This window comes from Lepidochelys kempii, chromosome 1 (assembly GCF_965140285.1).
Source record: "Lepidochelys kempii isolate rLepKem1 chromosome 1, rLepKem1.hap1, whole genome shotgun sequence".
Taxonomy (NCBI): Eukaryota; Metazoa; Chordata; order Testudines; family Cheloniidae; genus Lepidochelys; species Lepidochelys kempii.
In genome coordinates, this window is record NC_136380.1 from 159322494 (window position 1) to 159346941 (window position 24448).

Sequence of the window (24448 nt, forward strand, 5' to 3'; positions counted from 1 at the left end):
TTCTGTTTTGAGGGAGGAATTGTGATCTAGAAGTTAAAGCAGCTTACTTTGAGTCAGAACTCCTGGGATCTTCTCCCACTGTCTGTGTGACCTTGTGCAAGTCTTTGTGCCTTGGTTTACACATCTGAAAGCATATGTGATATATACCTTGCAGGAGTGTTGAGGCTTACTTTGTTTCTAAAGCGTTTTGAGACTCATTGATGAAAGGCACCATCAAGGCACAAAATACACAGTCTGATTTATTATTCATAACAATAATGTGTTATAGGACTGTCAATTAATCGCAGTTTACTCATGCGATTACCTCAGAAAAATTAATCGCGATTAATCGCAGTTTAGTTGCACTGTTAAACAATAGAATACCAATTGAAATGTATTAAATATTTTGGTTGATTTTCTACATTTTTAAATATATTGATTTCAGTTACAACACAGTATACAAAGTTGACTGTGCTCGCTTTATATTATTATTTTTTATTACAAATATTTTCACTGCAAAAAAGATAAACAAAAGAAATAGTATTTTTCAGTTCACCTCATACAAGTATTGTAATGCATTCCCTTTATTGTGAAAGTGCAACTTACAAATGTAGATTTTTTTTTTTTTGGTTACATAACTGAACTCAAAAACAAAACAATGTAAAACTTTAGAGCCTGCAAGTCCACTCAGTCCTGCTTGTTGTTCAGCCATGCTAAGAGACACAAGTTTGTTTACATTTATAGGAGATACTGCTGCCCGCTTCTTATTTACAATGTCACCAGAAAGTGAGAACAGGTGTTCACGAGGCACTTCTTTAGCTGGCGTGCAAGGTATTTACGTGCTAGATATGCTAAATATTCGTATACCCCTTCATGCTTTGGCCTCCATTCCAGAGGACATGCTTCTATGCTGATGGTGCTTGTTAAAAATATAATGTGTTAATTAAATTAGTGACTGAACTCCTTGGAGGAGAATTGTATGTTTCCTGCTCTGTATTACCTGCATTCTGCCATATATTTCATGTTATAGCAGTCTCGGATGATAACGAAGCACATGTTGCTTGTTTTAAGGACACTTTCACAGCATATTTGACAAAATGCAAAGAAGGTACCAATATGAGATTTCTAAAGATAGCTACAGCACTCAAACCAAGGTTTAAGAATCTGAAGTGCCTTCCAAAATCTGGGAGGGTCAAGGTGTGGAGCATGCTTCCAAAAGTCTTAAAAGACCAACACTCTGATGCAGAAACTACAGAACCTGAACCACCAAAAAAGAAAATCAGCCTTCTGCAGGTGGCATCTGACTGAGATGATGAAAATGAACATACGTTAGTCTGTACTGCTTTCGATTGTTATCAAGCAGAACCCATTATCAGCATGGATGCGTGTCCTCTGGAATAGTGGTTGAAGCATGAAGGGACATATGAATCTTTAGCGCATCTGGCACTGAATATCTTGCAACGCCGGCTACAAAAGTGCCATGCAAACGCCTGTTCTCACTTTCAGGTGATGTTGTAAACAAGAAGAGGGCAGCATTATCTCCTGCAAATGTAAACAGGAGATTGTCTGAGTGATTGGCTGAACAAGAAGTAGGACTAAGTGGACTTGTAGGCTCTAAAGTTTTACATTGATTTGTTTTTGAATGCAGTTTTTTTTGGTACATAATTCTACATTTGTAAGTTCAACTTTCATGATAAAGAGATTGCATTACAGTACTTGTATTAGGTGAATTGAAAAAATACTTTTTTTTTACAGTGCAAATATTGGTAATAAAAAATAAATATAAAGTGAGCGCTGTACACTTTGTATTGTGTTGTAATTGAAATTAATATATTTGAAAATGTAGAAAACATGCAAAAATATTTAAATAAATTGTATTCTATTATTTAACAGTGCAAAAAATCACAACTGATTTTTTTTAATTGCCCAATTAATCGTGGTTAATTTTTTTACTCGCTTGACAGCCCTAATGTATTATTTATTGTGTTTGTATTATATATGCATTTTGTTTGTATGGGTGGCTCACAGGTTTTCCAGAAGGATGGGCCTCTGGTTTATTTTGATACCTCTAACGAAGATGACTGCAATTGGATGATGATGGTGAGAGCAGCCACTGAATATGAACACCAGAACCTGACTGCCTTCCAGCATGACAATGATATTTACTTCACCACCTCCCGGGATATCCCACCAGGAACTGAGCTGCGAGTGTGGTATGCAGCTTTTTACGCCAAAAAAATGGAAAAGCCAGTGCTGAAGCAGGTCACTAGTGTTGCCAATGGTACGTTTGGGGGGGCCTTTTTCTTCTTCCCTAAGGGCCCAGTCCAGCTAGGTGCTGATCATCCTCCTGAGCTCAGTGGCGGTTGAGGGTGCTCAGTACCTCGTAGGATCTGGCCCTGAATTTGTAAATTATGTAAAAAATCGGACTCTCAGATGCATTTCTGCCCTACAAGAAGGAAGCCTAAGGTCTGCACCAAGAGGTATCTGAGTCTTCAAAAAAAGATGCATGTTCTAATTGGTTCTGCAGCGGCTTGAGAACCAAGATGGGAGGAATCAATAATTTCATCAAAATGGTTCTTCATGGAAGAGCTTTCCCGTCTCTTCCCAAAGAAATTCAAATGTCAGCACAGTCCAAACATATAAATAGATCACCTGCGAAGCAGTCTTCTTTTCTTTTAATTGGAATAAGCTTTCTGTCCTTGCCGTGGGGTGTTGTACAATTAGGAGCAATTACATGCGCCTTCGAAGTCTTGTGTAGGGCCCTGTGAAACAAGGAGAGGAGTTCAAACTGAGCTTTTGTTCAGCATGATTACTCGAGCTTCTGCAAAGGAAGGTTGACCGCTTTGTTAGAGTTCTTTAAACTGATGTTAAAGCTTCTATGCTTTGTGCTACTGTAAAATTAATAATAATCATAATTTCCCCCTCAATTCTCTTCTACCTTTACATTTCTGTAGCCAAAAAACCCAAACCTTTTAACATTGCAAGAGTGTTATTGTTGCTGTTTAGTTGAGAACACTTTAATGTACAGTGTGGTTCCTGGGTTGAGAAGAATTTCCAGGATGATGAATGTAGCCATGATTGTTTGGTGATGTGCCAGCACCATCAGTGTGCTTGGTAACGTTGTGTTCTTGACAGTGCAGCAGGCCATCTGAAGTGCTGTAAAGCTGATTGGTATTTAGGTCCTTCTGGCAAAGTAGTTTTGGGCCCCCAAGATGTTTCTGAGTGGTGTAAATTGAAAGCCTACATTTTGTTTGGTTGTTTTTTTCCAAGCAAAAAAGCACCAGAGTTGGTTAATCTTGTGAATGTGTTGTGAGATGAAATCAAATATCCTCTATCCGGGTTTTCTGATTAGCTTAGATCAAGCTTCAAGTCTGTGCTAAATATTGGAATGAATGTACACATTTGTAGGTTAATACTTTCCAAATGGCTTCAAAGCATTGGTGGCTTATATAGCATTAGTGATCTTTGTTGTCAAATGAAAATATGGAGACCTTACATACCTCTGTAAGGTAGTATATCCACACACAGTGAAACCCATATGTATGCATACTGAGTGTGCACCTGTGCTGTGCGATGCCGCTGTAGCCTAGATTCTAAACTGGAAGCTATTCTGCAGATTTCAGGCATACATAGTGTTTTGCCTTGATTAGGCTCTCTTGCGGAGTAAGTTGTCGAAGACCTGCTGGGTGGCATAGCCCGCAGCACCCACAGATGTCACACTGGCACAACAGCAAGGGTACCACACAGATACTGGGAAAATAACAAAAAGGAACTATTTTTTCCTTCACCGCAGATGTATGCTTAGTAGTGATGGAATGCGACAAGGAAGGGAACAAAATCTCTTCAAAGCCTCCCAGTGCAGTCTTCTCTCTTAAAAAAATCAAGAAGTCCAGTGTGCCTGTGGCTGACTTTGCAGGTAAATAAAATATTTCATCCTCTGTTCCTGTCTATGGTGTATGAAGCCAATAGTGACACTGTATGGGCAGATCTGGATGGAGCAAAGGAGTGCTCAGTGCACAGTGTTTCTGAGGTGATGGAAACGTTATGATTACGTGACATACAGTAAATATGTATGAGCTCAATCCATCTCTGATAGTTAACGGGGAGAGAATTTAAATCTATGGATTTTCATTTTATTACCTTCCTGAGTGCTGTGCTTAAAAATCCATTGAAGACAGAAAAAGGAGTGAAGGGACATGGAAACTTTTTCAAGCAGATGTTTTTTATCCTAAATGCCACTGACGGCTTTTAATTTATTTTTTTTCATGTTACGTCCTTTTTTTTTTTGCAAGACATAATATCTGAAATATGGTAGAATACAGGAAGAAAACCAAAAAGATGCAGCAAAAGTGGGAGCAACCCCTTTTTTAGGGGTTAACAAGAACAGTGGTTACCCCTGATTACCCCTAAATCTTGTGTTGGCTAAAGTAGAAGGATGTAGTTAAAAATCTTAAATAAACTTGGAAAACCTAAATTTGTTACAAAGATTGGCTCCCACTTCCCATAGGCACAAAGCAGAAAAAAAATCTAATCTCTGGTAACTGGGGCAAAGCAATTTTTTAAAAAGCATTAAACTTTTTTAAATTGCCACACTAAAAACCCAAATCAGGGTGCATGCATGATCCTGGAATCCAGATCAAAAAGAAGTAATCTGGGACTGTTCTTTGAAACATAGTTACACTAACTTTTGCTTATTGACATTAAAAATGTCTTTTTCTTGGTTGTAGAAGTGTAAAACACTCCACCAGAACATGCCCCCTTTGTTAGCTCCAGTACTGTTATTGCTAGAAGGTAGAGCTGGACAGGAAACTGAAATTCAGTTCTGTGAGAAATTTTAAATTTTCAGAAAATTTTTCATCCACAATTGGGACAAAATCTAAGACTCAAGACATTTTCATGGAACTAAGCTCCTGCAATATTCTGTGTTGGAAATGGGAACGTGTTTCCAAAATGAAATATGGCCCTTGGGATTCCTGGCTATCCACATGGCAGGCTGTGGGATTTCAATAGATTGTGAAATATTCAACTTTGGGGATCTTAAACAATCTGCAGAATGTTCTAGATTTCTCAGGTCCACCTGATGGATCCTTTGATGACCTGTTTGGAACTTAATCTCTGTTCACAGCCCACAATTATTTAACAGTTTTTGTGATTCTGTTACTTTCCTTTTTCCTGAAAAATCCCTAATAGCATTATGTGTTGCATGTTACTTAAAATAACGTCCTACTTTTCTTTCTTTGTATGTAAGAGCTGGGAAGTTGCTTAAGCAAAACACCAATATGCTCGTCTGGCAAAATATCCAGCTCATGAAACTGTTCAAATATGTGATTTCCTTATCACCACCCTTATTTACTTTAACCCAAATGTTAGTGTTTCCATGATGCTTTTCAGACAGTACTTTGTTCAGACTGTGTCCCCAGTTTGTCCAGAGCTGGGTAACTCCGGTTTTGAAGGTGCCCAAGATTGGTCGCTCCAGGTGTGCTTTTTGTACTGTTTCTTTCATCTCCATTTAATTTAGGAAGAAGGAGATCCTATCTACAACTCAGAAGAGACGTAGGAAGGCTCCCACCTCATAAATCTCTCCTGGTTTTTTTTCCAGTTTCTATTTTGGCTCCTTAAATGTTGGTATGGGAAAGTCCTGTTTGCAGCCTTCCCATGGATTAACCGTTAGTCTTTGAGTGTCATTTCTGGCATTTTGTACATTTTAAAGTATCTGAGGAGGTGTGGTTTTTATCCCTCCTGTTCTTTACCAGACTACCATACTAGTGCCAGGTTAGCAGTAGCTGCCTCCTTGAGTCTTTCATGACTGATTGATTGTAATCTGCTCTTCTGAGGGCTTCCTTACAGGATAAACAAGATCATAAATCCCAGAAAGTTGTTGAAGGGTTTGCTGTCTTCATTTTAAAAACTTGTAATAATTTCTCCTTTGCATGTTCTAGTGAGCACTCCAGAGAGTAGTGGGCCCCTTGAAGCGGAGTCCAACCAGTGGATATGTAAAGTGTGTTCATCTGTTTTCCCAGAACCTCAGTTGCTGACAGGTAAGGGGAATTTGTATCAAACATATACCCAGAAATATTATGGAAGTTCTGTTCTTCCAAGCCAGCAGATTATGGACAGGGAAGTGGCTTCACAATACCATAAATTACACTTCTGTAGATTTTTTTTTTTCTCCCAGATCCTAAGAAAAAAAAGAGTAAAACTGCAGTGGCAACTGATATTGACTGTAGGCGTCCTGTCTGATAAAATGTTTTCGTTATTGGATCTGGAACGAAAGAAACACTTGTATAACATATCAGATGAATATTAAGACTGTCAAATGACAGGGAATTGTATACGCAAAACAGTGCAAAATTAGTGACAGGCTTATGCTCAGTGATTCATGAATGAAGCGATTGGCGCTGAAAGACACTATAAGTAAAAGCGAATGGAGCTTGTCATTTTCATACTTTGTCTTTATAGCTATTGAGCATAATTTTTGAGAGTATCCAAAAGGCTTAGTAGTGGAGGTCCTGTTGACTTTCAATGAAACTTAGGCTACTAAGTCATTTTGTAAAATGGGACGCTGTTATATCACTGAGGCACATCAATGGGCCGCAGATCTGTTCAGTACAATATAATGTAATTATTTTGGCTGACACACCAGGGATTGAACCAGGAACCTTCAGAGCAAAAAGTATGAACTGCTACAGCTTGAGCTAAAAAGGCACGGCTCTGTAGTTGGGGTGTGTAACAATTCATATCCTCAGCAGAGTGGCTCAGAAGGGGGACCTGAGCACGCACTCACCAATTTAACAACAAATATTAAAACCTCTAAAATTTCAATCCATCTCAATGATCAATTTAGTTTATAATAGAGAGCGTACTTTTAATTAGAAAGGTGTTTTAACTGCAGTGAATACTTGATCTAAGCAAGATTCAGTTAAATAAAGGAGGTCTAATTATAAGTTTTGGTGCTGGAGCTGTCCTCATGTTTCATGTCTGTGTTTCCTCCACACACATGCGTGCAGAACATCTGTTGAGTCACCTGGAACAAGCCAAAGGAGTCCCCCAGACAAGCCAAAATGATGCAACTCCAGAGACGCCTGCAGAGGCTCCCATTGCTGATCAGCCTGTAACTGGTGAAGGTACTAGTGCCAACGTAGACTCCAGGAGGACTCCACGAAGGGGAAGAAAGCCCAAAGCTGCAAAAGCAGAAACACCTCTTGTCATTGCTGAAGATAAAGACCCAGCAGGTGAGATGAGAGAGGTTTAATAAAAGTAGTTGCCAAACATGCTTCCACCTTAATGATCTATTCTCAGCAAAGTCTGCCGAGTTCAGAGTCTAAAAGGGGAATCCTGGAGATTTTTTTTAGTTCACATAGAAAACCCTAGTGTCATTGCAGAAGATGATTGTCACTCTTTTCTAGATGCCTCAGTGCTAAACACTGCGGGAGCTGCGTTTAAGCTGGTGGGCAAATTTACCACTGGGGCAGCCAACAGAAAGCCCAAACTTTCAAGTTCAGGTCCAAGTCCCCTTTTTTAGGGCTGGTTTTATTAAAGCAGAAGATGCAGAAACACTCAAAGACACACAAAATACTGGGTAACAGAGGCCTAACTCGCTTTCCGCAAGCTGGGAAGGGAGAGGACACATCGTTCTGCCTAGCCTCTCCTGGCTGTCCCCTAGGCCTTCTGCCTTGTTCCCATGAAGGGACTTCCCTCAGGGTCTTGCCTCGACCTTCATCTTCCAAAGATTGAGCCAGGAGCCTTCCTTTATATTGTCTCCAGTAGGGAGTCGCATAATGCATGGCTAGCCAACCCTTCATTGACATGTGCCCTGTCTGGAGACCACTGTTCTTAAAAGGCTGTGCCCCGTGACTGCCACGTTGGCTGTGACTCAGCTACAGTCTGGCACTCCTGTTACACGACACCTGTGTTGTCAGTGAAGCTGTTGAATGTGCCATTGCCACACAGGGCATGGCACCTGCTGTCCTTGCCCTGCACACCAAACTGTGAACAGCTCTAGCTTGAACACGCCCCTGGAGTGCTGGCTTGTGAACCTCAGTCTGCAAAATCAACCTGGCTCCTTGTCCTTTGCCGTACACTACTCTGTGGGTGTAAAGTTTGTCTGAGGCCGTTAGCTCAGCAGGAAAAAAAAAAATAGATTGGACGTTTATGTGGCTAACAAGAATATCTCTAGTTACGTTAAATAGTATAAAAACAAAATTTGGAAAGGAGATAAACCCGTGCTTCTGGAAAAATAAGCCAACCTCTAACTTGAGTTTGTTGGCAGAAACATTTCTTATGTTTCTTACGGATTTTTCTGTAATTGCCTACTTCCAGGTAAACATCTGAACCCTGAACACTGCTGGTGCTGACTAGAGGCTGTGGCAATTCTCTTGTTCATATTCCTATTGTAGATAGATCTGTCTGGAGATCTTGGTCTCTCTTATGTAAAGAAGGGTCCTGTGGAGAAAGAGAAACGTTTTCTTTTCTGTTCCTTCTGAGAATAAATTGTTCCAAAAGAGTCCTGCCCTCCTCACATAATCAGATGGTTTCGTTTGTCTTGGAGGTGGCTGCTGAGAGGTTCCCATTATGGACTTGAATTTGAATCTTCATTTTTGACTGTCCTATCTATTTTGAACTCAGTCGGATGCCAAGAGTTGAAGCTCCATTTCAGTTTATTTCTGGATCAAGAGTGTGTCAAAGTAAATATAATGGTTAAGTCTGCCTCAGAAATATTCTGAATTTTATTCCTCGTGTGCATGTGTGTTTAAAACTCTTCATGTAAATATTGTATTTTTATAATAATGTATTCACAGTGGATCAAGTAGCTGAAATTATAACAGAGATCCCACCTGATGAGGCAGCCCTTCCCTCTGCAGCGGAAGAGAGGATTATGGAACTGGTTTTAGGAAAGCTGCCAAGCACCACAAACAACATCAGTTCAGTAACAAAGTAAGTCACAGTGGGATGCAATCCTTCATAACGGGGTAGAACTTTCTCTCCTAACATCTGTAAAGCACCATTGTAGTTTCCCCCCATTAGCATGGAGGAAGGGCTCATTTGGAACAAGTGATGAGAGCCATATACCCTTAGACAGACTTCTTCAGAGTATAATGACTCTGATGAGAACTTGGACACACAGCCACATCCATTCAAAGCCTTCTGCCTTGTATGTGTGCACGCACATACATGCATGCTGCTGGTGGAACAGCTGGTCAAGGAGTCTCTGCACCCTTGTATGCCACAAAGGGAGATTCATGCAGGCTCAATGCACTGTAAGCTGATGCTGGGTTGTAGCCACTGGTGATGGGAGACTGGTGACATAAATTTCACCCTTAGAGTGCAGTGCAATAGGATTATTTCTCTATCTTGCTACAGTTTTGTACAATGGGATATTTGAAACCTGTAAGAGGCTGCAGAGTTAAATGTTACTCCCATTGATTGTTGGTGCTAAAAAAGATATGGATGTTAAAATCTCTCCCAGGCATGTTATTTAGTCTCTCACTGATATTTGTAACTTGTGAATCGCATGTCTTGAATCACTGCAAATGACATTTCAGAGTTTGTAATAAACCTTGAGCAAAGGGGAAAAATATCTATGACATTTACAGAACCTCAGGGAGGCCTTTGTTGTTCATTTAATTACATATTTAAAAACTTGTTCCGGTGAAGCTAGCTTCTTGAGAGACTTGGAGGTGATCAATCCGTTGGTGTTTTAAGGTTCTAGTTCATAGTGCTATAAATAAATTGAAGTCCATCGGGCTGGATGCGCTGCATCCGAGAGTGCTAAAGGAGTTGGCGGATGTGATTGCAGAGCCATTGGCCATTATCTTTGAAAACTCATGGCGATCGGGGGAGTCCCGGACAACTGGAAAAAGGCTAATGTAGTGCCCATCTTTAAAAAAGGGAAGGAGGAGGATCCTGGGAACTACAGGCCAGTCAGTCTCACCTCAGTCCCTGGAAAAATTGTGGAGCAGGTCCTCAAGAAATCAATTCTGAAGCACTTAAAGGAGAGGAAAGTGATCAGGAACAATCAGCATGGATTCACCAAGGGCAAGTCATGCCTGACTAACCTAATTGCCTTCTATAATGAGATAACTGGCTCTATGGATGAGGGGAAAGCAGTGGATGTGTTGTTCCTTGACTTTAGCAAAGCTTTTGACACGGTCTCCCACAGTATTCTTGCCAGCAATTTAAAGATGTATGGGCTGGATGAATGGACTATAAGGTGGATAGAAAGCTGGCTAGATTGTCGGGCTCATCTGGTTGTTTTTTAAACTATGGAATGCTGTTCACTCACTGCCTTTATTTCTCTAATCCAGTAGGTTTGCTCATCACCAAAACACCATGTCCCTCAAAAGAAGTTTAATTCTCTCCAGTAGACATGGAATACGTCGAAAGCTGATAAAGCAACTTGGGGAACACAAACGGGTATATCAGTGCAACATCTGCAGTAAGATCTTCCAGAACAGCAGCAACCTCAGCAGGCACATCCGGTCTCATGGTGGGTTTGCCTTCAGCTCCCTGCATGCTGTGGTTCTCTCCAGTCAGTTCAGGGGTTCAGTAGAGGAACTGAAATATTCGAGATGCAGATATTTTTCACAGGTTCCATCATTATTACTAGAGGGCTCCTTAATCAAACACACAAAAGCATGATAAGATCCAATGGCTGGAAGTTGAAGCTAGATAAATTGAGACTGGAAATAAGGTGCAGACTTTCAACAGTGAGACAGTGTAGTGTGTTCTCCATCAATCTGAGTCTTTAAATCAAGATTAGTTGTCTCTCTAAAATACATGTTCTAGTTCAAGCAGGGGTTATTGGGCACGTAGAACTAAATGCAGGAATTATGTTGGGTGGTTCTATGTCCTGTGCTACACAGGAGGTCAGACTAGTTGCTCACAATGGTCCCTTCTGACTTCAAAAATCAAAGAATTAATCCTTTTAATTATTGAAGCTGCTCATGTTTTAGCTGATTGCTAGCCTATTTGTTTGGAGCAACCCATAGAATTGTTTAGCTATCACACATGGCGTTCCCAGGTGGTTACATCAGTCACTCACTCTTTGTTTTGTCTTCACGGATCCCTCAGGTGACAAACTGTTTAAATGTGAGGAATGTGCAAAGCTGTTCAGCCGTAAAGAGAGCTTGAAGCAGCATGTTTCCTATAAACACAGCAGGAATGAGGTGAGTTGAAACAACCAGATGATTCTTCATGAGGAGAGATGAAAATGTGCTGTGAGTTCAGTGCTGACGATTGCAGTGTGTGAGTCAGTCAAGTGTAAATAGAAAAGGAGTACTAGTGGCACCTTAGAGACTAACCAATTAAGATGCCACAAGGACTCCTTTTCTTTTTGCGAATACAGACTAACATGGCTGCTGCTCTGAAACGTGTTAAGTGTGAATGGATCCCTGGTATGAATTGCCTATGGAAACGTGCTCAGACATTTGTTACCTCAAGGGGGAGTGTCACTGAATCAGAGCTAGCTGGAGACTCAGGGCAGGGTCTAAAGGTGTGCTCCGACTGCTGTTCACTGTACTAAGTAGGATTATTTAACTGTTGTCTTGTTTGCGTGTCATCTCTGGTTATTGCCACCTGTTGTCTCTTGTTGTGTGTTCAGGCTATGAGCTCCCTAGAGCAGAAACAGTTGTGTGTGTGTGTACGTACAGTGTGTTTTGCAGTGGGGCTCTGATCTTTGATTGTGGCCTCTGAATGCTATTGCAATACAAATCGTAATGGTAGTAAAACCCATTAATGGCAATGAGAGTGTTTCTACTGACTTCAATGAGCTTTGGATCAGGCCCTAAACTCTCAGATTACTGACATCTGATGCCAAGAATATTGTGGAGCCTGACTACAAGTCAGAAAACATCTTGTTTTTCCTAAGTCAGATTCTTTATTGCAGGGCTTAGAGTAGTCAAAAAGACACACATGCTCTCACCTACACATGTGCATATGCATCTTTTATAGATCAGTAAGTACAGCACCATATTTTTTGCAGCAAGTTTAGAATTAGGAGTCATGCTCTGAAATTTAAAATGTCAGAATTCTGTGCTGAAATGTACTCTCATGTTTTGAAGAAAAAAAATTCTGTTGAAGAAAATGAAATGGCTCTCACAATAAAAAAGCAGCCTAGAATTTTTTGCAAGCTCTCTTTACATTGTGTATGGTTTGTGTTTCTTCTCCCTCTTTTAAATGTTTACTGTTTGCAATCCTCAGGTCGACAGCGACTACAGGTACAAGTGTGCTACATGTGAAAAGGCCTTTCGGATAGAGAGTGCATTGGAATTCCACAATTGCAGAACAGGTGATAACTGCTCACCAACATTACCTAATCTTGAATCAGCTTTATTAATTTCCCATATGTGATGGTGTTTACAGACCTCTCACTAAGACTAAATGAGCGATGGAGCAGTCCTGGGCCAAGAGGGCCCCGCCCCTCAGCAACCGTAGAACTTGCTCCAGATGGAGGACCTGTGTAAAAGGGGACTCTGGCACTCAAGCAGGCAGGACAGTGAAGAAAAAACTGTCTGCAGGAACGAAGCCAGTTGGTTGGTAGCTTCTGGGACAGGAATCCACAGGGGAAGGGCCTGGACTGTGGGTAAGACCTGATCTAGCAGTCAGGGGCTCCACCCCTTTTTTTCTCTCCCCTTCTCTCTGATGGGGAATCACTGGACAATGCGAAGGGAGCTGCGAAGCCCTGAATGATTATCTGAATTGTTGAGACTGTCTGAGCAACCCTCCCCGGGGAGGGAAGCAGAGTGCTGTGACCCTGCCCCAAACTGAAAAAAGAATAGGGAAGATAGGAAGTAGCCCAAGGGTGGCTGGTCTGGTGTATCAGCAAGAGAGGGGCTGAGATACTCCTTACCCTTTCCCCCTTGGGCTGAGACCCAGTGGAGAGAGAGGGCCCAGGTCCCTGTACCCTTCCCTCCCCGCTTTGTCCAGCCAGGAGAACCCAGGGAACACTGGATGAAGACAGCTGTAACTCAGCTGCCAGGCCCTCAGATTGCCTGACAAAGCCATACCACAGTTTTGGGGACTGTTGAGCCATGGCCTATGGACCCTCAAGTGAAGTCTGCTACACCATAATTCATCTCTATAGCAACCAGGAAGGAAGAGTAGTCATTTCAGACTTCACTTTCCTCACGCTACAGCAGCACTGTAAAAACAAACATTTGTTACCACATCATGGAAAACTATTTCAGGCGATCTGTACAGCAACAATTCCACCTATGCATTGTATTTTATCTCTTTCCCTCTCTCGAATTTCATGTCCCCAGCTGTGCCTCAGATATCTCCTCCCAGATATCCTGCCACTTTCTCCAGCTTGCTTTTTCTAAAACTAAACTGCACACCTTTCCTCTCAATCCATCTCTGCTTCCTCTTATCTTTGTCACCGGTGACAGCTCCAGACTTGCAGCCTCCCGTTTCCCAGCCTCGCACGCAGCTTCACCAGCTTTCTCATTCCTTCTCCCAGTAAATCCAGTATCCCACTAGGTCCTGTTGTTTCTTCCTCTGTGAGATCACTAGAACTTACGCTTTCCTCTGCATCTCCTCCCTAGAGTCCTTAGTCACTCCTTGGACACACAATATCCATCAGCCTGGAATCCTCTGGGTAATTGTTCCTCCAAGCACAACTGGAAGTAACCTTACTTAAGACTTTTCTTCCAAGGAGCAATGCTTGTGTAAAAGGACAGATGGTGCCAAGACCTCCCAGTAATCTGCCTTCATCAGTAGCAGCTCTCTCTCACAGAGTTGATCCTTTCCAAAATTAAAAACATTTTAAACCTACTGTTAACTGGCCTAATACTACTTTCTTCTGTCTTATCCCTGTGGCATCTGCAAGACCATAGAACAACTCTCAGACTTCTGAACAACTGTTGTGTTAGGAAGAAACTTCCCCAGTAGGCCTGTTGTTGTATAACTGTCCATTATGGGGGTTTTACACCTTCCTCTGAAGCACCTGGTACTGTCTGCTCTTGGAAACCAAGTGCTGGACTAGGTGTGCCTTTGTTCGAAGCTGGAATAGCAATTCCTATACTACTGTGTTCCTCAGACAGTGCTGCTCCAAACAGGACATCGTATTTGGAAAACCTGTGACTGAACCCAGTTTGGACAGAATTAACGAGAGTGTGCCAGACTGTGGGGCCGAGGAACTTATTGTGCCAGAATCAATGTTCATGTTAACGTCTTTAATATTTATCATTGCTGAATTAACTTTGGAAGCAATTTTGGTGTTTTTTGGTGACTTTTGCCTTTCATAGAGCAAGACAAACCCGAGGGAGCAAGGGTGGAATTTCTAGTAGAGTTGCCTGTGATTGGTTTTGAGGAGCAGATCTTAACCTGTCGAGACTCTAGATTGGTTGATTTTATTTTACTTTTTAGTCAGAAGACAAAATGACAAGTAAGAACAAAAAACTGTCATGTTCTGCTTTCCCCCGATTCATGTGTGGTGCTTTGTAATGCTAGATCTAACTATAGAATAAATTTACCGCATTTAAAAAAAAAATTTTTTATCTTAAAATAATTGCTTTCTTTCCATTACCTACAGATGACAAGACATTCCAGTGTGAGATGTGTTTCAGGTTCTTTTCCACGAATAGTAACCTCTCAAAACACAAGAAGAAGCACGGGGATAAGAAATTTGCATGTGAAATCTGCAATAAAATGTTCTACCGGAAGGACGTCATGTTGGATCATCAAAGGAGACACTTGGAAGGTAAGTACACTTGGCATGAACCTGATTGTCGCTTTTGAAGTGTCAGTTGGCTTGGGGAAATTAAGTAAATCATTCTGCATCAGTTTTCACTTGATGCTGGCTATCATTTCAAAACTAATTAGCTGATCTGGTGTAGCTTGTCCTGGCAGGGGGTTAGCATATTTTTAACAATAAGGATAATGAACCATTGGAATTGATTACTGAGGGAAGTGGTAGATGCTCCATCATTTGGAGTTTTTAAATGAAGATTGGGTGTCTTTCTAGACTATATGCTGTAGTTCCATCACCAGTTGCTGGGCTACATGCATTATCTGGTGGAAATTGTGTGGTCTGTGTTGAATAGGAGGTCAGACTAGATGATCACAGTGATCTCTTGTGGCCTTAAAAATTAGTCTTCTGAAATTTCTGTGGTAACTGGAAAACTTGTTGGCAGAGTTGCTGTCTTTCACTTGGAATTGGACGGCAGAGAGTAAACACAGATCCATTCCAGAGACTAATATGGGATTTGACTATCAATTTAACAAATAAATTGAATGTGGCACAATATGTTGCCTTACAACATTTAGAGCATTTATGAAACCAGACCAGAAGAGCTGAGCACTCACAAATCTCATTGAAGTGAGTGGGTGTTGCAGGTGCCCAGCACCTTTGGTAACTAAGCCATAAGCCTCTGAAGGAAATGACAGCCACAAAGAAGAGGTTAAATATGAGAACATACAATGAAATCTGGGTATGTTTTAAACTGCCACTAGTAGTTTTTAGGGACAAGATTGAAAGTAATTTAGAAGTAGGGCCAGATGAAACAGTCTGGGCCCTAGGCACATGACAAGAGAGGCCCCTCTTTTTGTCCTGCCCCCCCCACCACAGCCCCATCCCCCACTTTGAGTGATGTTGGGGGCCGTGGGTCTCCCCTCACCTGTCACAGAGGCTGGGCCAGTGACCTGGGAACCCCTTCTCTCCCCTCGAAAGCAGCAGGGGCGGCAATAGGGGTCTTTGTTAAACATGATGTGCCTGGGGTTGAGCGGCTGTGCATCTTTAGCACCATTGACTAACTGGCTGGAAGAGTTTCTAGGTTAAACTGCTCACCACCCTGGATAAAGCACCTTGCACCGGATAGACTTGACTGAAACAAATAATGAAAGTGATTTGCTTGCAGTAGAAAAGTATCTTTTCTCGCACTTTAAGATTGGAACAGTAACCAACAGGGAAACAAAAATATATCTTCAACACGCCTCTCTTGTATTTCTAAGATCCCTTTCACCGCTGTAAATAAGCATTGGTTCGTTCATTCAGAGACAAAATTACACATAGAGCGCTACTCCCCTATCTTACTGCACTTTACAGGAACAGTGTGTATTTGACTGAAAAGGCGTGCAGGTGTGGAAAATGTGGTTTATTTTATTTTATTTTTTTTTGGTGGGGACTGTGACGTTAAGGGGTGAGGCGTGTGAAAAGAGAAGACTTTGAGCACAGCACAGAGAACATGGTGCGCTACAAGAAGGAACCCTCGGGATGCCCTGTATGTGGGAAGGTAGGCTTTTTTGCCAGATTATGTCAGGTAGAGCTTTGCATTCAAGCTCCAGCAACCCTCCAGTGCGCACTACACATGCACCAAGAGAAGCTCTGTAGCCAACGTTCTGAGGAGCTTTTCACTTAAAGCAGCATTAAACAAAACCCTAGTCCAACCTCATATTTTCCGAGGAGCAGTTCAGTTATAGACTGTTACACTCCAGCTTTGTCTATTAATACAGTCTCTTTATTTGGCTTAGGGTGGAGTGAAGGGTTTGTGTTGGAGTGAGAGGAGCGGGATGTGGGCTCTGTGAGCAATTCTGTGTTAGAACTGAAAGTGAGTGTGTTGTGTAGTAATGACAGCCACGAGTCCAATTGGGCAGTGTGGGGTGGTAAAATATGCAGTCCAAGATTAGTGTGAATGTGAATGGCATGGACACGAATGTGGGCTTAACTACTGTTTCTGAGATGTTTAGTGATTTGCGGTGGTGGAATTTGGACTCAAGCAACCTCATTTCTAAGTAAATGATGGGTTTTTTTACTTGGGTATAGCTAAGAGTCACTGCAGTGTAGCGTATATAGAAGAGACCACCCTTCTTAGGCAGTCCTGTTTCAAGGGACCATCCCCACATATCTCCAAATGTATTAATTGTAGTTCTGCTCCACCTTTATTAATCGTCCACCTCTTTTACATAACCGATCTCTGCTAATCCTTTGAGTGATTATTGATGCATAAGTCACTATGTTAACAGCTTGTGTAGCCTGGTGTGGAGTGGATGATGGGAGCTCTTACTTCTCTGAAACACAAACAAATAGGTTGCCCTGCCCAGGAACAGGTAGAGCAGTATTAAATATCTCCTATACCTAAATCGCAAATTAAGTTATGAAGAGTTGTAGCTCAGATGCCTCTTGAGGCATGACATGAAAAACATTCTTCAGTGTTCTTCTACCCTAGGTATTTTCATGCAGGAGCAATATGAACAAACACCTCCTGACACACGGAGACAAGAAATACACCTGTGAAATCTGTGGACGTAAATTTTTTAGAGTGGACGTTCTTAGAGATCATATTCACGTCCATTTTAAGGTATTCTGTTAATATTCTGATAACTTGCATATTTTATTTATAATTGCATTATAAATATTGCATTATTTATTTATAGTGTTAGCGAATACTAAGGTGGCGTGATCATGCTGGCCACATAAGAGGGATCACATACATCTCCTTGCCTTGTACGTACATCTCTGTAGGGGTCTGTTACTCGATTCAAGCCTGAATTTGGTGTTTGGAATCTCAGAAACAAGGGTTTTGTTTTTTTTAAGGTAAAACCTTTGCAACTTATCTTCAACACTGTGGGTGATTAAGTATGAGAAAAAACTATGAAGTAGGAGAGTTGAGGGAACCATCACTTTAAACATTAATGGATAGGTTACATAGAGGAGGTGGTGTCTAATGGGTATGGCAAGCAACTGGAAGTCAGGAGGACAGCTTAGTTCAGGACCCAAGATTGGCTTCTGACACTCTGCCTCACCGTGGGCATGCCACTTAACCACAGTGCTTCAGTTCACCCACCTAAAGCAAAGAAAACACTTACCTCCTTTGCAGGGTGTGGAGGCTCAATTGATGAGTGTTGGTATGATCCCTTTTAGAGCTTTGGGTGGAAGGTGCTATGCGAGTGTTGGGTAGAAGTATGATTAATTATTATAGCAGTTGTCACACTGATCCCCAGAGCACAGGCTGGTGGTCCGCAGACATGGTGCTGCTGCTCCTCCTCCTGGTTGCCAGCTGCTAAACTGCATTAAAAGGTAGCTATATCCTGAATATTTTCTTGATGTTACTTTTCTGTATAAGCAATTGCTATAGTTGCTCCAGGGCTGTTAAGCAATTATGAATGGGAGGAGAGGCATGCCTGAAATAGTCTCTTTGCTATAATGTGTTCCATACTCTGAAAGTCTTTCAGAATCCCTGAGGTATTACAGGATCCTCATGGGGCAACGTCTTGCCTTTTGAACTGTCTGACAAACCCTTTTAATGCAGTTAAGAGTGAAGTGGTTTAGTGAAATGGTGCAATTTCTTTAACACAAACTGAAAGGTATTACGCTCTTCAATGGTGCCATTAAAATGGTGCTATGGATTTAACACTGCTGCAGTTTAGTCCCTATTTATTCTAATATTAATAAAACATGCATATATTTGACATTTAAAAAATAACAAAATTGTGTCCGTCTACAAACTGGGGAACTTTTGCAGGGATTTCATTATATGGGAGAATACCTTGAATCACATTATTGTTGCTGTTTATGTAGTTAGTCAGTGTGGCAGAAGGGTTGGGGCTGTATTAACTTTTGACATTAGATCTGATTAAGATGGAATCTCTTTCCCCACCCTGTATAGGACATTGCGCTAATGGATGACCACCAGAGGGAAGAGTTCATTGGTAAAATCGGAATCTCATCAGAGGAAAACGATGACAACTCTGATGAAAGTGCAGATTCTGAGCCTCACAAGTATAGCTGCAAAAGGTGCCAGGTAGCTTTAAATTCTCCTTTCCAACTAAATGTGTGTGTTGGTTTCTTCTGTCAAAGAAAAAGTTGTTATAATTAGAATTTCACAGAATCTTGAAAATAAGCTAAGAGAGGGCCAGTCTGATGGTCTAGCAGCAGCACAGTCTGGGGGATTCAAGACCACGACCTAACTGTGGTCCTGCACGCCCATGTCAGCAAGAGTTGGTAGCAATGAGAGGCTGCCACAGTCCTCCCTGGCATCTGACCCTAGTGGAATGGCATTTGTGGCCTCTGGAGCATACTTGATTGAGCCATCCACTGTGGGAGGAAGAGAAGATCATCACAGATGGGCAGGGCTTTCGGGAGTTGGAAAGAAGTGTGTGTGTGTGTGTGGCATGGCCGGGGGAAAATGTCATCTTCAAGACTCTTAGAATTCTCTGTTGGCAAACTGATTGGTTAGGACAGCTAAACTGACTGAATTATTGGTTATGTCAGAAAGGCAGAATGGCTTTGTGGTTAAGGCACTGGGCTGAGATTCAGGAGATGAGGGTTCAATTCCCAGCTTTGCCACAGATTGTTATCTTGGGCAGATTATTTAGTCTCTCTGTGCCTCATTTGTTCCCCATCTGTAAAACTGGGATAATAATACTCCCCTTCTCCCAGCCTTTGTCTGTCTTGTCTATTTAGATTGTAATCCCTTTCAGACAGGGACTTACCATCTACACCACCTCACACAAGGGGGCCCTGATCTTATTTGGGGCCTCTAGAGGCTACCGTCGTACAAATAATCATCATAAAGATGTGTGACCTCAGCAGTGACGTGCCTCACTTTCAGCTCAGTACAGTTTAAACCGCTGAGAAGCGAAACCCCTGAGGTGGTGCGTTGTGGTAACTCTTTAGGCTGCCTGTTGTGCCAGGCTAATCGTGATATAAACGGGTGAATAACGTAGGCTTCAAAATAAGAGAATTCACGCAATTCAGGTTAGAAAGCTGTTTCTTTGTCAGCTCTGGTATCAAGCATCCCTGCAGTCCTAGGCAAACGGAACAATCCACTATTGGAGCTGACAGCAACAGCTGTGGAAGATGAGTGAGTGCTGGGAAGGGAAGGCTCTTCCTGGCTGGAAATGTCTCTTTGTGCATTCCGAAGGAAGAATAGAAAAGTAAATCTTAGCAAAATGAGGCTCCTGCACAAGGAGATAATTTCTCTGTATCTTCTCTGCTTCCCCAATGAAATGGGAAAGATCCTTAGAGTCCAAAAGCTACTCTCCCCCTCTGCAGGTCTGCTGCATTGATGGCTAAGGGTGGTTGGCTGTAGCTCCCTTCAGGGCCAGAAATAATCAGAGGATTCCTAGCAGAGCAATGTGAGACATTTTTTTCCATCTCCAGTGGCTGAGTGGACTGCCCCTGCAGCATTCCCAGCCCCTGCCAGCAAGGGAGCACCAGCCTGAGCTAGCATCCCAAACTACAGTCTCCCATGTGGAGGAACTGGTTTTGGATGTTCTTTATAGGTATGCTTAGTAGTTCAGTGACAAAACAGGTTCTAGGAAGGAGTATAGATTTCCCTGTACTCTTTGTTTGATAGTGAGGACAGTATTTCTGATTGCTGGCTATTTATGCTGTAGATCCCAGTACTACATTAACTGGTCACTATTTCCTGAGAGATTTTTTTTCCCATGCCTTCACTGTTGGTTCGTTCTGCAGTTAACCTTTGGCAGAGGGAAGGAGTACCTAAAACACATAATGGAGGTTCACAAGGAGAAAGGCTATGGCTGTAGCATCTGTAATCGACGATTCGCCTTGAAGGCAACTTACCATGCTCACATGGTCATTCACCGGGAGAATCTGCCTGATCCCAATGTGCAGAAGTAAGATGACATGCCTGAATAATATTGTATGAACAACTACATTTTTTGAGACCGTGGTGGTTGTGCCAAATAGGGGTGCTTAGTTAGTGAGGGATAGACACACATTGACATTCTTGAGGCTTTTCTCTTGAATGTCAAGGTACCAGGAGAAATCCTGTCTTTTTTTCAGTTCCTTTTGTGATATGAGTAGCTGATGTTTTCTGACATAGTCTCAGGTTTATACAGTCATGCAGTTATTGTGTCCCATTGGGATCTTGCTTCATTAAGGGCTGCAAGATCAGGTCCTCGTTTACTAAAGGATTAAAATACACCCCTGAATGTCAATATGTCATGTCATATATAGCAGGTACACCATCAGGCAGATAATAGTTCTGGATTTTTAAAAAGTAAAGGTTTTTAATCAAATCAAAAAATGACTGTATAATATGAGAGCACAATACTGCCTGGCCACACTTGCCTTCAGATGTACTTGTGTGTGTTTTTTAAGGCTTATTTTATTTAAGCCTATTTTACCATACGCTTATATTTCAAGGAAACCTTTCCAGTAACAATCATCTCAAACAAATTTCAGTTGCTGATTGAGATTACTGAAACCATAGTCCTGTCAAAAAGAGAATGGCAGAGTCTGCTTCCTTTTCTGTTTCAGATACATCCACCCATGTGAAATTTGTGGAAGGATTTTTAACAGCATCGGGAATTTGGAACGACATAAACTTATACACACAGGTAACACAATGTTGTTGTTGTTCCTTTATTATTAATATCAAAGGTTTCCTTTTCTGGATGCTTTCTGAGGCCATACTTTTACTTGTCAGGGAGAAATTGGTTATGGTAGTTTAGTTTATGGTAGTTTACAGTAAGAACCCATACAATTATTGTTATTTTTATGGTTTTATGGCAGGCCAATTTCATAAAGTAAATAAATATATATTATTGATGAGGGTAAATGATACCAGAGCTTGATTTAAGAGATTCCTTGATTATATTATTTAGCTTTCATCCAATAAAAATGTTGGCTCTCTAGTTATCTCTGCTGAAATACTCATCCAGGCCTTCATTTCTTCTCACCTTGAGAACTGCAGTTCCTTCCAGCTCTTTGGCATCCCAGAGTGCCAGCTCCTTACTCCAGCATGTACAGAAGGCTGCTCCCCATCTTCTCAGAGGTGGAGCAGAGCACGTCCACATCCCTTCATCCTTAAATGACTTTGCTGGCTCCTCACTGTGCATTTCAGAATGCCATTCAATATAGCGCCTTGGTTTTTAAAACTCTCCAGTCAGACTTCTGTCCCTTGTCTCCATGCACTGCCCTCACCTGCTCACTTAGCACCACTCACTCTTCTGTCCCTTTACACAATCTCAGCATTGTTGATAGAGAAGCATAAGTCTCTACAGCTCATCATCAGATCCTTCTCTATGGCTTTCTTCTCTCTCTCTCTGCCTCAGTCTTGTTTCAAAACTCAGAGGAAAACCTCTTCTCTCCCTAGCCTATTTCTCATAATTCATTTTGGGATACAGTTTGCATGAGAGGAGCTGTTCAGGAGACAGTTTGAATATTGCTCAGTGAATCTATTGCCAGAGGTTTGTCAGCTTTTAGCACCACACACATTTTCCCCAGAGAGTCTGCTTATATACTGCAATAACCTTTTTTTTTTTTTTTTTTTTTTTTTTTTGGGAAGGTGTAAAAAGTCATGCGTGTGAGCAGTGTGGAAAGTCATTTGCCAGAAAGGACATGTTAAAAGAGCACATGAGAGTCCACGATAACATCCGAGAATACCTGTGTGCGGAATGTGGTAAAGGTACAGACATCACCTTTGAATTAGACATTTTGTTTAGGTTACATTTCCCATATTAAAACCAATAGCTTCATTAAATACCAGGGAAGTCCTCAAAGTAATGAGTCTTGTATTTTGAATAGGAAGCCATGCTGATCAGGATGTTAGGGGTCTGCCTTAATTTTACATCCATCAGTTCCCTGGCCTGCAGCAAGCAAACCTGACTTCTAAAGCTCTTCATCTGTTCTGCTGCAAATTTCAGGAACGCTTGCTTGCCTGATTTCCATCACATTTACGTCCCAGAAAAGAGTCAGAAAGAACACAGTTTAACTGTGCGTTCTAGGCTGAGTTTTCAGGAGTTAGCAGTTAGAATATACATTTTTCTCTACTTTGTTACTTGAACAACCTTGAACTGGAATCCCTGCAAGACACTAATATTGTGCCTTAGATTATGCTGTTGTCAAATTCCCTGTCTCTCCATGCTTTTCTCTTACCCTCCTTAGTGATTGTTTAAATATTTTCATATATATATATCTTTTTTTTTTTTTTACTTAAAAAGCCCAAACCCACTAGTTAAAGAGCATTTCTAGCTCAGCTGTGGGCATTTGTGGACATCTTCTATTAGGGATGAAGTTAGGATCATCTGCTTGAAACATGCTCATCTTGAGTCCTTACTCTGGGTGCGGGGCAAAGGGTAATGCGGATGAATTTTCCCACCATGTCTTCAGTTACATCTTCATGGCTCACAGGAATGAAGACAAAACATGCTCTGCGTCACCACATGAAACTCCACAAAGGAATTAAAGAATATGAATGCAAGGAATGCCATCGTAAATTCGCACAGAAGGTCAACATGCTGAAGCACTACAAAAGGCACACAGGTGAGAGCAACCCAGAGGACCGGTCATCCTACAGAAATCGCACTTAATCAGTTAAATGGTTGTTTTGGAAATATATGACATTACGCTGCTCTGAGCAGTCGAAGAGCATGAGCAACACAGCTTAAAGGAGTATTTTACAAGGTGTGAAGACTTTGGCCTCTCATGAGCAGAGACCTGCCCACTGTGTCATGGTTTGTTTTTTTAACATAGACCATTGGGTCTAGGGTACGGTTTTTGACTTGAAGTAGGGTTTGAACTCTGATCCCCAGAGACAAATGTCTCACCCACTGCACCAGCTCCAATTAGTGCCTGCATTTCCTACAGTACTTTTGCAAACAATGGAAAAAGTGGCTAGTGAAACTGATTTTTCATAACCTAAGATTCACAGTTGTACTAGGTACCGTTGTTTATCACTCCAGTTTTAAATGTAATCTCTCCATACAGGGATCAAAGATTTTATGTGTGAGCTCTGTGGGAAGACATTTAGTGAGAGAAACACAATGGAGACCCATAAACTGATTCATACAGGTAAGTGTTCTAATGCAATGTATCAAAAGACAACAGCTTGACATTCTGCTTCAAGCAATCCTGAGTCAGCGTTCTGCACTACGTAATTAAAAAAAAAAAAGGTGTTCCCCTTAATGCAATATAACAATATTCCCCTTTAGCGATATCTACTAACTCCTTTTCATTTCATTTGCCACCAGTGGGGAAACAGTGGACGTGTTCAGTCTGTGATAAGAAGTACGTCACTGATTACATGCTTCAGAAGCACATCCAGCTAACTCACGATAAAGTAGAAGCTCAGAGTTGTCAGCTCTGTGGGACAAAGGTTTCTACCAGAGCTTCAATGAGTCGACACATGAGGCGCAAACATCCAGAGGTGAGATCTGTGGCAGATGGATTGTGGCTTATTATCAATTCACTTGGCTTAGCTGTGACTTCAAGTGAGTCATCTACTTCTTCCTTCTTACATTCTGGCAGGACTGATCTTAGTTATTTGTAAACCAAGTGTCTGTGTTAGGCTTGATTTTCTGCATTAATGGCAATTCCACAACTATCTTGCCCCTCTGTTTGTATTCCTTCTAATTGCTGATTCATAAACATTTAATAGTTCCCTTTTCCTATTAATTCAGCTAAGTTTTTCTGCTGCATCTTAACTCCGTATTTTTCTGTTTTGTACTCATCAACTAGAGTGGATAATTGATCCCTGTTCCTTTTATGGCGTTCCTTTCACAC

At 41.5% G+C, this 24448-nt stretch overlaps 1 protein-coding gene across 5 annotated transcripts in view; it reads left to right on the forward strand.

Moving 5' to 3' along the window:
* The window catches only part of PRDM15 (PR/SET domain 15), a 43892-nt gene that overhangs the window by 15553 nt on the left and 3891 nt on the right, over window positions 1–24448 (forward strand). For 2 of the 5 annotated variants that reach the window (XM_073359992.2, XM_073360013.2), the window contains exons 5-22: window positions 2008–2260; window positions 3773–3895; window positions 5919–6017; window positions 6987–7211; window positions 8778–8913; window positions 10284–10465; window positions 11050–11144; window positions 12178–12265; window positions 14510–14677; window positions 16114–16208; window positions 17142–17273; window positions 18582–18716; window positions 20393–20556; window positions 21203–21282; window positions 22233–22352; window positions 23057–23209; window positions 23654–23737; window positions 23917–24092. In XM_073359992.2, coding sequence (XP_073216093.1) covers window positions 2008–2260; window positions 3773–3895; window positions 5919–6017; window positions 6987–7211; window positions 8778–8913; window positions 10284–10465; window positions 11050–11144; window positions 12178–12265; window positions 14510–14677; window positions 16114–16208; window positions 17142–17273; window positions 18582–18716; window positions 20393–20556; window positions 21203–21282; window positions 22233–22352; window positions 23057–23209; window positions 23654–23737; window positions 23917–24092 — 2508 coding nt within the window. The remainder of the gene's footprint in view (window positions 1–2007; window positions 2261–3772; window positions 3896–5918; window positions 6018–6986; window positions 7212–8777; window positions 8914–10283; window positions 10466–11049; window positions 11145–12177; window positions 12266–14509; window positions 14678–16113; window positions 16209–17141; window positions 17274–18581; window positions 18717–20392; window positions 20557–21202; window positions 21283–22232; window positions 22353–23056; window positions 23210–23653; window positions 23738–23916; window positions 24093–24448) is intronic. The other 3 variants (XM_073360003.2, XM_073360024.2, XM_073360044.2) reach the window with 3 other exon arrangements.